General features: G+C 35.6%; 1 protein-coding gene across 3 annotated transcripts in view; it reads right to left on the reverse strand.

Annotated features, from left to right (window-relative positions):
* Positions 1 to 15,378, reverse strand: part of PDE5A (phosphodiesterase 5A) — a 154,808-nt gene that overhangs the window by 69,445 nt on the left and 69,985 nt on the right. For all 3 annotated transcript variants that reach the window (XM_068543365.1, XM_068543367.1, XM_068543366.1), the window contains exons 5-8: positions 15,029 to 15,118; positions 11,848 to 11,985; positions 9,412 to 9,479; positions 1,019 to 1,127 (exon numbers count right to left, since the gene is read on the reverse strand). In XM_068543365.1, coding sequence (XP_068399466.1) covers positions 1,019 to 1,127; positions 9,412 to 9,479; positions 11,848 to 11,985; positions 15,029 to 15,118 — 405 coding nt within the window. The remainder of the gene's footprint in view (positions 1 to 1,018; positions 1,128 to 9,411; positions 9,480 to 11,847; positions 11,986 to 15,028; positions 15,119 to 15,378) is intronic.

The raw sequence follows: 15,378 nt of genomic DNA on the forward strand, positions 1-15,378 counted from the left end.
TATGAGAAGACTGTTTGTCCATTAGATGCTATAGAAAACTATATTGGACCTCAGAAGCCACTAATATATTCTTCTTTTATTAGCTGGAGATAACATCAGAGTGTAGAAAATGTACAAATGTATAATGAAGTTCACATAAATGCACTATAAAGCAATTAGTCTTTACATTATTAAAAAAACTAAATATCCTATTTTCTTTTAAAAAATTTTTTCCATATTTTCCATTTTATTTACCTGTATTTCTTTTATTTTCCATTTTAAACTCTCCAAGCAGCTTACAGTAATACTAAGCAAAGTATTTATTCAGTTTCTACTATCCCTGTGTAGTGGATGTCTGAAATAACTTAACAAGAGGGGCAGAAGTCAAAAGCATTACACCACCTAGGATTCTACATGTTACAAATTTGTCCTTGTTTAGTTTTACCACTGTTATCTACTGCCCTTATTGCTAAAGTTCTAAAAAGTTCTCCTAGACAGGCAAATAACAAAGTCAAGGCAGCTGCCTCAAACTGCAATGCTTTTCTGAAGTTAGATGAGAAAAAATACTAGAATTCAAAGTTTTCAATGTCTGAGAAACTGACCCTTGTAGCTTTGCTCTCAAGGAAAACAGATATTCAGTTTTCCACAGAGCTGTTCACTGCGGTAGATTACCAATTACAGGCATTTAAGCCATATGAAACTTAATTTTTGAGGGTAAACTCAAGAACTCCAGCCATACTATCTAAAGAATGTCATTAAGTAGGTAATAGTTAAATTACCTCAAAATTAGTTTATGATAGTTCATTAATACATGTTTAAAAAACTAATAAAAGTACAGAGAAAAATACTCAAGTATAGCTGATAACCTCTCAACAGATGTTACAAGCTGTTTTATTCTCCTTCCTCAGATCACGGAAAGCACAGATCACTCCCAAAGAGCCAATTCTAGGGCCAGTCCTTCAGTTAAGAGTAACTAGTTTAAGTGCAGATCTGATAGGAAACAGCCTTCAAGCTCCAAGTCTAAAATTGGGTTACTTACTGTCCAGGGAAATCTTTTATCTTTACTGACATCTGGGATATTAAGTGGTTCCATAGTATTTTTGACATACTGAGCATACATGTAATTGATTCTGTTCACATCACGTTCCCTGTGGAGAGAACAGAGATGAGTTCTTTCTGTGCAGTGAAAAAAACGCAGGCAAAACGAAGTCAAATAGGTGATTATAAGAGAAACATACCAGTCTTAAATTATAGAGCAAAGTGTATATCTTAATTGGAAAATGCAGCTTTAAACATATTTGATGATTTACAACTTTGGTAGTTACTATAACTGAAATGCTTTGGGAAAACAAAGACCCACAATTTTTCAGCTATCTAAAACAAGTTTAAAATGTCATTAAGTAATCTTATTACCACTGTTAATGGGCATGTTGATTTTTGTGCTGTTTAATGTAAAATCCATATGACTTTTCCCTATGTCTTATTTTCTCATCAGATTATAGAATGACTAAAGTCTAGTGTCTGTTTTTACTTCCTCAGTTATTTATTTAGTCTATCCATTCCAATAAAACAATCTTTTACACATTTCAGACCAAGGGGAAAATCGAGCAGGCCTAGAAGAATTTTATTAAGCTCTTCTCTCTTCTTTTTTCTGCTTTAAAGTAAAAAAAATTTTTTTGAACTTACAACATTTTCCCAGTTTCTTGCTTAGTAGGTTGAACATAAAAGGTTAACCTGATGTCACAGGGTTCATAAGTGCAGTGCCAGTACTGGAGTTGGGAAAACAGAACAGAACGTGTCTTTTCATCAGGAAACTTCCCATGTTCCTTGGTGATGGGGATGAATTCCGCAAAGAGGGTCAAGTTATAGAAATTTGCTCCAGCCATAAGTATGTGCCTGTGTTAACTGTAAGATCACTAACTGAAGAAAATAGAAAAGCCTAATAGTGGGAGGCATTTCAAAATAAAATATGTGAAAAATGTATCAGGAAAAATGAAAAATGAAAAAATATCAGGAAAAATGTCTACTTGGTCTGAGTTCTCCAAGTGCTAATCTTTTCCTGTCTTCCATCCTTCTCACTCAGCCTGCCAAACTGCTTCTAGGACGGTGGTTTCAAATGATGTTCTCAATCACTGTGATTCCACAAAGATTCCTGAAGTTGTGGCCTCATTCCTGGCCAAGATAATTGAGTCTTTCCTTTCTTTCCTGTACATTTTAGGTTAAGTGTAATTTGGTCAAATCAGGTACTGACCATATGTCCAGTATTATATACAAGTGATAAAGAATGAAAGGGAAATGACAATAGTAACACAGGAATACATGACCTTCAGACTGAACATTTTCTGAGCCTAGATTGATAATGTGGGAAGGCATGCAAAATGTCAGACACATCAGACCTAGGACATTCCTGGGTTTCTATTTCATACATATTATTTGAGTAGAATCCCAAGAAAAGGTTATAAGTGTAGTATTTAGGTTAACAAAACTATTTTAAAACCACAAATATTTCATGGACAGCAAAAGTCTCACGAAAAGAAAATAAGAAGCTACAGTAAAGATAAGAAAAATGAAAAGGTAGTTACAGAGAGAAAGAAATACACTGGAGAGGATATCTTTGTCCAAATCTCTTTTAAAATGATGATGATGATGATGACTTTTATTGTTCTTATCATCGTCATTATGTCAACAGTGGGAGCCAGATGAAACCCAAATAGTTAAGCAACTTGCCAGGGATCATAAATTCAGATGTATAGGCATTGATACAGAGAAGCAGAAGTATTAAAATTACTTTTAAATCAATAGAAACCTAACTCTTTTTTCAATTCCCTGAAAATATTAAGTTTTCCTGATGGTTACTTTAGTGAAAAATTAGTATTAGATTTATTAAGGTTACGTGATAGCATCTTATTTCTTACTCTGTAAAAAGTGCTAATAAATTCTTACTTCCTCCCCTCAATAACAACAGACTGAGCACTTCTTCCATGAGAGGCACCCTTAGCACCATGCGGAGACAAGCTTCTAGAGGTCAGTAGCTGTCATAAGGCGCTTGTAATCTAGTAGAGGATTGTGACAGAGAATGAATAATAATACAAGGTCTAGTTGCATGTCCTCTTTGAGCAGAGTCTAGTGCAGAAGCCCCCAGGGGTCCCTCAATAACTCTTCTCCTTTTCTCTTTATCTGGACACATGGCCGCTGAGGATAAAGACCACATTTATCAGCCACCCTAGTGGCTTGGGATCATCATGTGACTAAGTTCTAGGCAACAGGAAATGTGACTGCTTCTAGAAAGCTTACCTAAAAGGCAGCTGATGTATGCTCTCTGCCCCTTCTTTCCCTGTCCCCCATCCTACCATCTGAAGCGTGGATATGAAGGCTGGAGCTGCTTCCTGGACCCTGAAGGGAAGGGCCACTCCCTAGAGATGCAGAGTAGAAAGCTTGCAGGTACCTGGGTCCCTGAGGCCTTTGTAGAACAGAGCAGCAACACAGAGCCTGAGCTGCCTGCCTCTGGGTCTTTACAGGAGAGAGTAATAATATTGCATTCTTATTTAAGCTATTTTTACTTTGGGTTTTTATGATTCACACTCAAACCTAATCCTAACTAATAAAACTGGTAACAATGAAAGCACCACATGTGGAGAAGATGGACAGATAACCCCTTGGTGGAGTGGGTTGGAGAAGAGGGGGCATTAGGGAAATGCGCAAAAGGCTGGTAAGATTTAAGGATGCATAGAAAGACATCAAGAATGAAAAGGAGGGGGAAAAACAGTATAAAAACATTGCTGAAATGGAAGAGTTCTAGGTATATTTGGGAAACATTAAACAGTTACAGATTGTTAGGAATAAAGTGATGGTTTCAGGCTGAAGATGTTAGGACAGGTAGTGGATGATTTTGAAAGTGCAATGCAAAGGGATAGGATCTTCCTTTAAATAACAGGAATATTCTGGTAGCCTTGCAAATGTGCCTCTCAGACCTGTAACTGCAGGAGACCTAAATGACCAGGGTCTCTAGTCACTGTGCTCTGAAGCCCAGGGCTGTGCTTATACTGCAGACACACTTCCCAGGGCTGCTCCTGGGAAAAGACAGAGCACACACAGCAGGGACACTGAGGCAGCCCAGGCTTGGGAGACCCAGGATGCTTCCAGGAGGCTTTGGCCACAGAACTCCCCAACAGCCTGGCCAAACTTTCCTTAGAACTGCTCGGCTGCCTAAGACACTTGCACACAATGCTCTTTCCTTCTTTACCCTCTCTTCCACTCTGGTTCAGACTTGTGTGGGGAGCTCATGGCTCTCTCATCCCCTCCCAGATCCCTCCCCCTTTACTCTCACATGGGGTTCCCCTAATAAATGCCTTATACAGTTAATCTAGTCTTCGCATCTGTTTCTTGGAAGGCGTGGGCTAACTCAGACCTCTAAGGCTTTTTGCACAGTGGATATCAAGGGAGGTGTACATGAGTACATCCTTGGGAAGACAGTCAGGGACACGAAGCTTGGAAACAGTGAGAAATGTCTGTGCTTTTAGATGTAAATGGGAATCACTGCAGGTTAGGTGAACCAAAGACAGAAAAACACATCAAAGAGACACAGAAATACTAACACTTACTGACTACTTACTATGTGCTGGAAATTTTCTGAAGCATTTTATGTGCATTAACTCATTTGGTCCTTTCTACAATCCTGCCATCAGTATCTCCATTTTACAGATGAAGAAACTGAGGCTTTGAGAGGTTAAATAATTTGCACAAAGCGCTATAGCTAGTAAGTGGTGGAACTTAAGTTTAAATACAATCAGTCTGATTTCAGAGTCTACACTCTTACACTCTCTATCTACCATTTTTTAAAGTAGTAAAAACATTTCTACTATTTTAAAAATAGTAGGTGTTACTGTATTTAACTATAATTGTTTTCCAATATAGTTATAACTATATAACAAGTATTAACTAGTATATGTATTCCAAGAAAGTGGGCTTAAAGGAGTAATTCTATGTATTTGTCATTTTATGACAAAATGTGCATTTAAAATTAACATGAAGTTAACTGATATGGAATTATAGCACTAAAATACCTATTTCTTAAAATTAAGAGCTAACATAAACTGTACCACATCACACGCACTTTTTCCTTCTAATTAGGTGGCTCTTTGAATCGAAGCACAGAAACTCTAAAACCTCCCACCATCTGGAAATGAGCTTCCCTTCTGAATTCTCAGGGGACCCAAACTCCAACAGTTTACTGTGCTTTATCCCAGTGATGATATGATTCTAATAATTATGTATAATGTTCACCCAGAATATTTTTTATTTTTACACCTAACATTTCAAAACTGTCTTCAATAAATTATTTTAATTTATAAAAGGTAATTAGTGGGTTGGTTGGAAAAGTACCAAACTGATACATAACTGCCTAAAAAGGATGATTTGCTTACTGCTAACATCATCAAATTGCCTAGCACTTCATCTCATGGAAGAGTGTTTTGGACTGACAAAGTGTTTAATAATGAGAATTGGAGAGGCCTAAGTTCTATTAATAAGCAATTTTAGAAATGTAATACAGAATCTGCTGGTCAGGTGTCAATACCAGTTAGTCCTTCAAAAAGCTGAAGTTACTAAACACCATTTTAATTCGGAGTTTTCACAAAATTAAGCCTGAAATCTAATTTTTGTTAAAATAAAACCATATTTACATCACTAAGAGGACCTTTACTGCATCAGTATAATAAAGGCTAACTATTAGCTAATGTAAGGCACTGGTGTTGAATAATTTTCATTATCATTATCAAATCAAACTGCTTTTCAAAATCAGTTAATGAATCAGTTTAAATGATCCATGTAAATTAGTCTCTTTTAAGGTAACCACATTGACCTATTTATCCTTTATAAAACAATCTTTATACTAAGACTGTCTTGGTATAATTTTAAAAAGTGTAAAGATATCTTCCATTTTTCCTACAGAGAGGGAACGTGATATTCATCAGAAACAAATTAAATATATACTAAGACCTAATGGAAAACTGATGAATTCATAAAAGTACTAACAAAAGATCAAGATGAAAAAATAAATAAATAAATAAATAATAAATACTAAGACTTAGAGATATATATAGTAGGACCTCAGGTTTTTTTTAATGCATATTGACCAGTAGAGGTCACTATCATACCACGTCACGGGCTTGTTCAGCTATCAGAAATAAGAGGACTTGTCTGACTTCACAACAAAAATCAAATGTGAATACATAAAATAAAATTACACAGGCATATGCTGCTATACAAATATTCAAAGGTAAATGTAGATAATTCATCATTTTATATAAATATTTTTCTTTTTGGCCATGCTGCACGGCTTGCAGGATCTTAGCTCCCTGACCAGGGATCAAACCCAGGCCCCAACAGTGAAAGCGCCAAGTCCTAACCACTGGACTGCCAGGGAATTCCCATCATTTTATACATTTAATATGCATTATCATACTGATTTTCCTACTGTCCTCTGGATATATGTAAATTCATAAATATACATGTATATATTTCTTTTTTTATTTGTCTATATAGCAATTTATTATTTATGCAAGACAAAAAGTAAAATAATCAAATATTTACATGTTTAGAAGCTTTCTAAAATGTTCTTTATAAAAAGCAACAAAAATGTATGGTATCATAAAATCAAAATAGTATCTATTAATGCTCCTCCTAAGAATAAGACTTCATAACTGACCTAGGCAGTATAGCCCAATACCAGTATTTAAGAAAGATACATACATACTCACCAGGACATGTGCATATTACCACATATTCAAAAAGGATTCAATTTCAACTAAAACAATGTCAAATATGCCAGAAAATACACACACAGAAGCTTAGAAAAGAATAGACGTGGAGACGGGATATAAACTTCAGTTCACGACCAGCAATGCCAAGAGGGAAATAAAGATCAGCTATTCTGTTTTAACTTTGTGAACCAAAAACTCCAGCGTAGCAGAAAAATCTCTGGGTACAGATACCATGGTTTATGTACCCTGACTACCCATCCCACACCCAAGTCACCAGTCAAGACCTAAGTCAGGTGTACCTTCTGAGTCAAACCCATTCCCCATCAGCCCCCAAGTTACATTTGCTCCTTTGCTAATTCCTGAAATTCTTTTAATAGAAGAAAAGGTCTTATAATCATATTGTTAAAATAACAGTCTTGAAATAATGAGTTTTGATTTAAATATAATCACTTAAACTAACAACTCTAAATCACTGTAGTCAACAGTTTCTCCATCTTGATGGGGAACACGGAAGAGGACAGGAAATGAGAGAAAAGAAAAGAGGAGAAGAAAGGACAGGGTACAGAGGGCAGAAGACAGCTCTGCAGACCTCACACTGATCCATGGGGTCAGTCTTAATCAGGAGGGTCGGAACAAAACCAGGCTGTGCACTTAAGTGTTTTGTTCTTGCAGTTGCAAACTCAGGCAGTTCTGCTTTATATGATCTACAGAGATGATTTTCATTTTACTTTGTTTCCAAGTTTTTATCACAAACATTTTCTTCCAATTTTTTATGATGAACTTTTGAAATACATAAGAAAGTTGAAAGTAAAATGAATATCCTATTCCTAGAGTCAACAATTTTTAATGTTTTGCCACATTTGCTATATCTATATATATATGTGCAAACATATTTATTTGTTTAAATATATTAATTTAGATATATTTAATTATTTATTTTTGGCTGAACCATATTTTATTTTTTGTTGGGAATTTTTAATTGAAGTATAGTTGATTTACAATGTCATGTTAGTTTCAGGTGTACAGCACAGTGATTCAGTTATACATATACACATATATGTATAACTGATTCTTTTCCCTTTTTCAGATTCTTTTCCCTTATAGTTCATGACAAAACACTGAGTATAGTTCCCTGTGTTATGCAGTAGATCCTTGCTGGTTATCTGTTTTATATTTAGTAGCATGTATATGTTAGTCCCGACCTCCTAATTTATCACCCCCGCCTGGCAGAACCATTTTAAACTAAGGTGCAGACATCATAACACTTCATCCTTAAATACACCAGCCTGAATCTCCTAAAAATAAGAACATTCTCCTACTAACCACAGTATCTTCCTAATTCCAAAGAAAAGGTACCAATAATTCCCCACCAACACCCAGTATCCAGTCCATATTCAGATTTCCAACTGTCCTAACAAATGTCTTTGATAGCTATTTGTTTTTAACCAGGATCTAATCAAGGTTCACATACTGCATTTGGCTGTTCGGTCTGAGAACAGTCCCTGCCTCCATTTTATTCAATGACATTGACTTTTTGAAGAGACCAGGCCAGTTATCTTATAGAATGTTCTATAGTTAGATTTGCACAGAGGTTATTTTTAAAGTATCACCACCAAGGAGCTTGGTTACTGAGGACATTACTAACTGTGGCATCATTCAGCTACATGAAATAATTCTCTGATAAGTCAACTGAAGCGTAAAAAATCTGGAACTTTAATGTCAGATAGTAAAGCTAAAATAATGTTCTATTTCCATGATCATATGGGGCTTTTAAGTTATAATATCAATAATTAGGAGTAATATAAATTGACACAAATTATTTTAGGGAGTGAAATAATTTGAAACAAATGAATAATGAATAATGTGATAAAACCAGCATTATGCCCAAGAATTCCTGACGCTTTACCCTGGCAGACTTATATTCCTTAGACTAGCTTATTGCTTAAGCAAAAACCACCACTGTTTTGCTAAGGGTGCAAAAGGAAATATGACAAGAACACTTGGTAATTTACTCTAAATCCTTTTTAAAATTCTTCAGAAAGCAAATATACAATTGGGCCAGTAACAAGTATAACCTTGATATGTTAATACTTTCTATTGTTTCTGCATACCAGTTAACAACAACCAAAAAACGAATACTAATTTTAAAATTAAAAAAAAAAAAACATGAAAAAGAAATGAACTACAATAGAGATCTGGTCTGATTCTAGCCATAGGGTACATGTATTGGTGTGACTGAGATCACAGGCTTCCTTCTGGTGTTAGTTAAATCCTACGGCTGATTCCAAAGCAGAATAGACTCATCGAAAAAAATGTGTTCAGAAGCCTGTCAAATTTCCAGTGAGGGTCTAATATGCAATGAAAAAATATAATTGAAATATAGTACTTGCGGGTCTTAAATGAGTCAGTTCACAAAACACACTGTACCCAGGCCTATACTAATTATGACACCATTCACTCTATGAAAGAATTCTCCAACAGGTCAAATGCAGTGGAAAAAACCCTGGACATATAACATCAAATAGTAAAGTATTTTCACAAATGAAATTATTTGTGGGAGGAAAAAAGCAGCTGTAGCTTCTATGTCTTAAATTAAATAGGTCGTGAAATAACTATGTAGCCAAAATTACATACTTGTGATAAAGACAGACAGATAATGAAGTTTTCTTACCTTGTTAAAGTATCTGATGATTTTTCTAATTCCTCACACTCCATGTGAAACACACTAGAAAAAGAATCCTGAAAACAGAGCAACGACCCAGACTGAGAAATAAGTTTGGGAATGTAATGAAAACTATCTAAATATAGACATATGAGTCTGTGGAACTGACTGAAGACACCAATCCTCGCAATTTCTTTTCACTTTTTCAGACAAAACTGACCTAAGTGCTCACGACATCCTCAAGTCTACCTACTATTACTTAGAACCATGCTGCTGTTGTTTCCGATACTGACTTGCAAAAATGCTTATTTGAGTTTTTGTTTTTCTGCCAGCTGTTAATAAATAATGAGCTTCAAATTTTCTCTATATTTATTCAAAATCCTCAAGTTTTAGCTTTTTTTTTTTTAAATGTAGAGACTTGCTCTTTTTTTTTTCTTTTTAATTTGTCATGCTTTATTTATTTATTTATTTATTTATGGCGTTTATGGCGTATTTATTTCGTTTCTGTGCGAGGGCTCTCCCTAGTTGTGGCAAGCGGGGGCCACTCTTCATCGTGGTGCGCGGGCCTCTCGCTATCGCGGCTTCTCCTGTTGCGGAGCACAGGGTCCAGACGCACAGGCTCAGTAATTGTGGCTCATGGGCTTAGCTGCTCCGCGGCATGTGGGATCTTCCCAGACCAGGGCTCGAACCCGTGTCCCCTGCATTAGCAGGCAGACTCTCAACCACTGCACCACCAGGGAAGCCCAAGTTTTAGCTTTTATGCATACATTGATTGCTATTGTTGGGTCTTTTTGAAGACACCTAATTCAGTAATATTTTATGAGATCATTAAATTATGAAGATTTTAACAACATAGAGAAGTATTTTTGAAGTTAAATTAAAAAGCAAAATACACATTTGCACCCATACTATATCTACAACTGAATAAAAAATTAGAAGGAAACACAAATAAAACAATGATATCAGTTTAATTTGGGGACAGAAGAACTGAGTACATTTTTTTTCTTGTTCACATTTGGATTTCTGCTCATGTGTTGAAATATTTTTAATCAAAAAATAATTACAGTATAAATGAACATCAAGTCACTTAACTGCTACACCCACCAAATTAAGTCATTAAAAAGCAAGCAAAAATATTAATGGGCATACTGCTGAGCTATATTTTAAAGCAGCACTGATACCAGTCAACTGCTGCCATGATAGGGGTTAACTGGATGAGCTGAATGTTAATTAAAGTGATATTTAAATTGCCTAAAAAAAAGGAGTGCCCTTATGTATAACTTTCAAAAATTAAATGCCAAAGAGCAGGTCACAGAGCAAAAATGATAAACTGACATACTGCATTAAAGAGTTCTGACCTGAACTTTAAAAGGATACCTACAATCTTGTAATTATCTCTATATTAAGGAGTTTATAACTGATTGAAAATATTAAATAATATCCATGACAATACTGACTATCTCATAGCATAGTGAGATGATTCAGATAATGTTGCATCACACAGTATGGTCTTACTATCTAATAAAATAATTAAAAGTTTAAAATATAAGTTTTAAATATCTTTTATTATTCTACTTCCCAAAAAACCATCAATTCAGATATCATATGTGGACTGTAATTGACTTTACACACTTGAGAATTCCCATTCTTTTTCCTAACCCACCAATGAAGAGCCTGTTCTCAGGGTCTAAAGGAAAAAGGAAACAAACAACTACATCAAAAAGAAATATACCAAAAACAGTGGTTCATTGGTTGAGAAGGAAAGGAAACCGCATAAAAGAAAACAACCTTGGGCTAAAGGCCCTGATGCTAACAGCCAACTCAGTTGGCCTGTCTAGAAGTAACCAGCACTGTATGAGAACACTCCATCTTTCCACACACATCCTGTCTCTTTACGTTACAAATCAATGGCTTGAAATCTACCAGCTGGAACAGTTTAGTGGCTTTCCATGGTGGGTAAGGAATTTGGGACTAATAGGCACCTTTAGCAGCACTGCCTCCATTGGGCCATGCCTTTTGGTTTCTACATAATCGCTGGTAAAAAGAAATTTTTATAGCCAGCCCATTCAGAAGGTGGTCTACCTGTTCATAGTAAGAGAGCACAACTATTCTCAACCAGAAAAGGTCTGCACACTGTAATGACAATGTATTTCTCCATCAAGGTAGTGTAGCCACTGACAAAAGCAGCACACTGACATTACCAGCAGTAACTGTAATACTAAGTGGAGGGTCGACAAGGTGAAAGGATGTATTGAAGGCATCCTCCAACCTCACCTCTACCTCTTTTCCACCAGAACAGTTCACACTTGGATTGGCTTCACATAAACAACCATATTCAGCTGGATCTGAGAGAGAGTTCTGAGGCCAACGTGAGGTTTAAAGCAGTGCTTTAAGGAATATAAAATTTGTCTTTCTAAAAATAAAAAAGTCATACTCTGTACTCACGGAGCAATCTTCATCCACTATGAAAATGGTGCATTTCTGCACCTGCATGAAAGAAATAATAGTGGCAGCTATTTTCTTTAGAATTACTTCTAATGATTGTTGTTCTTCAAAAATTAGGCTAGCAAGGTCAAGCAGCACCTAGACAAAAAAATTAAGAGCTTACTATTAGTAACTTTGTAATTATTAAAGCAATACAATGATTTATATGGGTTGTAAGTTGTTTACATATAATCTAACAAGTTACAACCAAGTTGCCATTCAAGTGTTAAATACATACGTCTCTGCTTACTAACAAAATTTCCCTGTCGATTGTTACTACAATTAGCACACTGGTTAGGATCACAGACTCTGAAGCCAAAGCCAACCGTTTTTAATCCCGGCTTCCCCTCCTGCTAGCTTTGTGATCTAGGGCAAGTTTCTTGAAAATGGGGATAATAATAGTACCAAAATCATGGAGCTGTTGTGAGGACTAAATAAGTTAACATATATAAAGCATTTTGAACAGTGTCTGATACATAAAACACACTGTTGTTTTTGGTGATCCAAACTTCTGAGATCAACATTTATCAACACTGCCAGCATTTTCACAGAGCACAGCAAATATTGTCCAAAATAAACAAAGTTTTAAGAGTTCCTTTTGTGTTCTTCCTGATAATTTCTCTTTTCTTTACTCACACAGGATTTCATCTAGTCTCACAAAGTATTTCTGCAAGGAGCGGGGGAGAAAGGGTATTATAGAAAATTTATTGGAGGTGAGAATATCCTTGCTGAGGCCTGAAAGATGAGCAGGAATTGTTCAGGTGAAGTGGGGAAGGAAAATATCTCAGTGAAAAAGAACTGAATTGAGAGAAAGTAGCATATTGCAAGTTTTGATCAAGTTTTATGAGAATATAGAGTGTAAAGAGGAGAACTAGGGAGATGAGATTGCAGAGGTAAGTGAATAAAGAACCTCAAAAGCCCTATCTTCTTTTCAAGCAGTTTGGGCTGTGATGGATTGCAGGAGAGAAGTGACAAGAATCACAAGTATGTTTGTAAAAATGAGGACTGGATTAATGGGTGGCAAAAATGGAGCAGGGAGACGTCAGGAAGATGCTGGAGTTGAAGCCCATGCAAGGTCCACAGTCTTATTAACATAAGTTCTAAACAGAGAAATTAAAGGGTGGGGGAGATGAATTATCAAAGAGATAATGAAAAAGAATTACATAAAACCCAAGGGCTTAAGTCTCCAGACTGAAAGGAATGACCAGGTACCAGCATGATGAATGAAAAAAAGAATCATATGGTGAAATTCAGTTACAAAAGCAACAGTAAATAAATAATCCAAAAAGCTTATAGGAAAAAAAAAAAAAAAAGCACCAAGAATCAGAACAATATGAATGCTAGTAGAAGACAGTACTACCTTTAAATTCTGAGAAACTAATTTTTCAATGCAGAATTTTATACCCAGCCAAATTGGTAGGATGGTACAATAGATATTTTCATACATGCAAGGACTCAGAGAGCTTACCTCACCAATACCGGTTCTCAAGTAGTTAACTGAGAATGTGCTACACTAGAACAAGGGAGTAAACTGAGAAAAACAGAGTTCTGGGATCCAGTGGATAACCAGTGGAGTCTTTCTAAGAAAGCAGTGAAGGAAAGTTCTACGATGACCCCTCTGCAGCAGGCATGGGGAAAAATAATTTTGCTTGAAAGAAGAAAGAGAGAGAACCTCAATTTGAAGATTCTCCATGAAAAAAGAACTCAAGAGAATGCCTAAATAATGGAGAGTTTGCAGGGGGAGGGGGACCAACAACATGAGGCTACACTAGAGCAAACAGTTCAAGGAAAAAAGAAGAGATTTCAGAAACAACAAGAAAAACTAAGTTATATAACGAAGGTAATTATGAACAACAACATTTACATAATTAGTAAGAACAACATTTACATCACGGTACTTATAAACACTTTATTTTAAACTGCAACCTTAGAATTAACCTAGACAAAGCTTTAGAAAAGTCAAGAATGGTTGTAGCACAATACCAGATCTTCCTCGATTTACGACGGGGTTACATCTTGATAAATCCATTGTAAGTTGAAAATATTTAAAGTCGAAAATCTGTTTAATACACCCAACCTACTGAACATCACAGCTTAGCCCAGCCTACCTTAAACATACTCAGAGCACTTATATTAGCCTACAGTTGGGCAAAATCATCTAACACAAAGCTTATTTTATAATAAAGTGTTGAATATCTCATGTAATTTATTGAACACTGTACTGAAAGTGAAAACCAGAATGGTTGTGTGGGGACAGAATGGTTTTAAGTGTATTGGTTGTTTACCCTCGTGATGGCGTGGCTGCTGGGAGCTGTGGCTACTGCCACTGCCCAGCATCATGAGAGAGTGTCATGACATATATCACTATCCCAGGAAAAGATCAATATTCGAAATTCGACGTATGGTTTCTACTGAATGTGTACAGCTTTCCCACCATAGTAAAGTCGGAAAATTGTAAGTTTAACCAATGTAAGTTGAGGACCATCTGTATATATGTTATCAATGTGGGCAATATAAAAGAAAAAGTCCAGATAGGAAAAGCAGAGGTAAGGAGCAGTAATTGGGAAGGAGAGATGAGGGATGCTAAGATCCTCATTTTATAAAGGATGAAATAAGAGATGATGTCTCTATCAGTGTTCTACAGTGTTTCCTGAGCTTATTCCCATGCTTCTAGAAGTTCTCTACAATAATTTTCACATTTTGTATCTTTTGTTTTAATATGAATAATAAAATACAGAAGCATATTCTGGAAAAAAAAAAGAGAGATGATGTCTCTAATTGACAGAATAAGAACTAAAACTCTTAATATTACACGCACAACTCATCCAATAACTTTAAACAGTGACATAAAAATACTGGTACCATAATGGCAAAATAAAGGGTGGTATAAGTTAAATAAATCTTCATCTGTTAAGAGTGATAAAGCAACAGCTCATGGAAAATACAAAATGGAAAAAATAACTATTAGAAGAAACAGTTAAAATATTTAGAAATTGAATCTGCACGGTTTGGATTTCTAATGATGTGTGTATATATATATATATATATATGTGTGTGTATATATATATATATTGCTTGGATAACAATTTAACCATTTTTTAAAAAAGAATTTCTACACTCTCTCTTTAGTAATCAGACTTGCCTGATTTCTCTTGTTCTCCAGCAGTGAAGTCTCATAGAGTTGAGCATTATGAAGAACAATTCCACAAAATGCCAAGTAAGCAGCAAAGTCCTAGAAAACAGGCAAGACAACAGCCAAATAAGAACTGTCAATAACCTGTCTTGTTATATTGTTTGAAAACAAACAACATTCAAAAATATTTACAGTTCAAATAAATATTTGGAAACCAACAGTGTAGATGTTTATTCTGCATAAAATTAGGAACTGATGCAAAGCAAGTGTTAGCTAAATGGTACAACCAGTAGATGACAACTGTTAACACAGTCTCCTAAAGTCATACAGTAGTTGGAAATTAGCAAAGAGAAAGAGAG

Source organism: Eschrichtius robustus, chromosome 4, assembly GCF_028021215.1.
Source record: "Eschrichtius robustus isolate mEscRob2 chromosome 4, mEscRob2.pri, whole genome shotgun sequence".
NCBI classification, from domain to species: Eukaryota; Metazoa; Chordata; class Mammalia; order Artiodactyla; family Eschrichtiidae; genus Eschrichtius; species Eschrichtius robustus.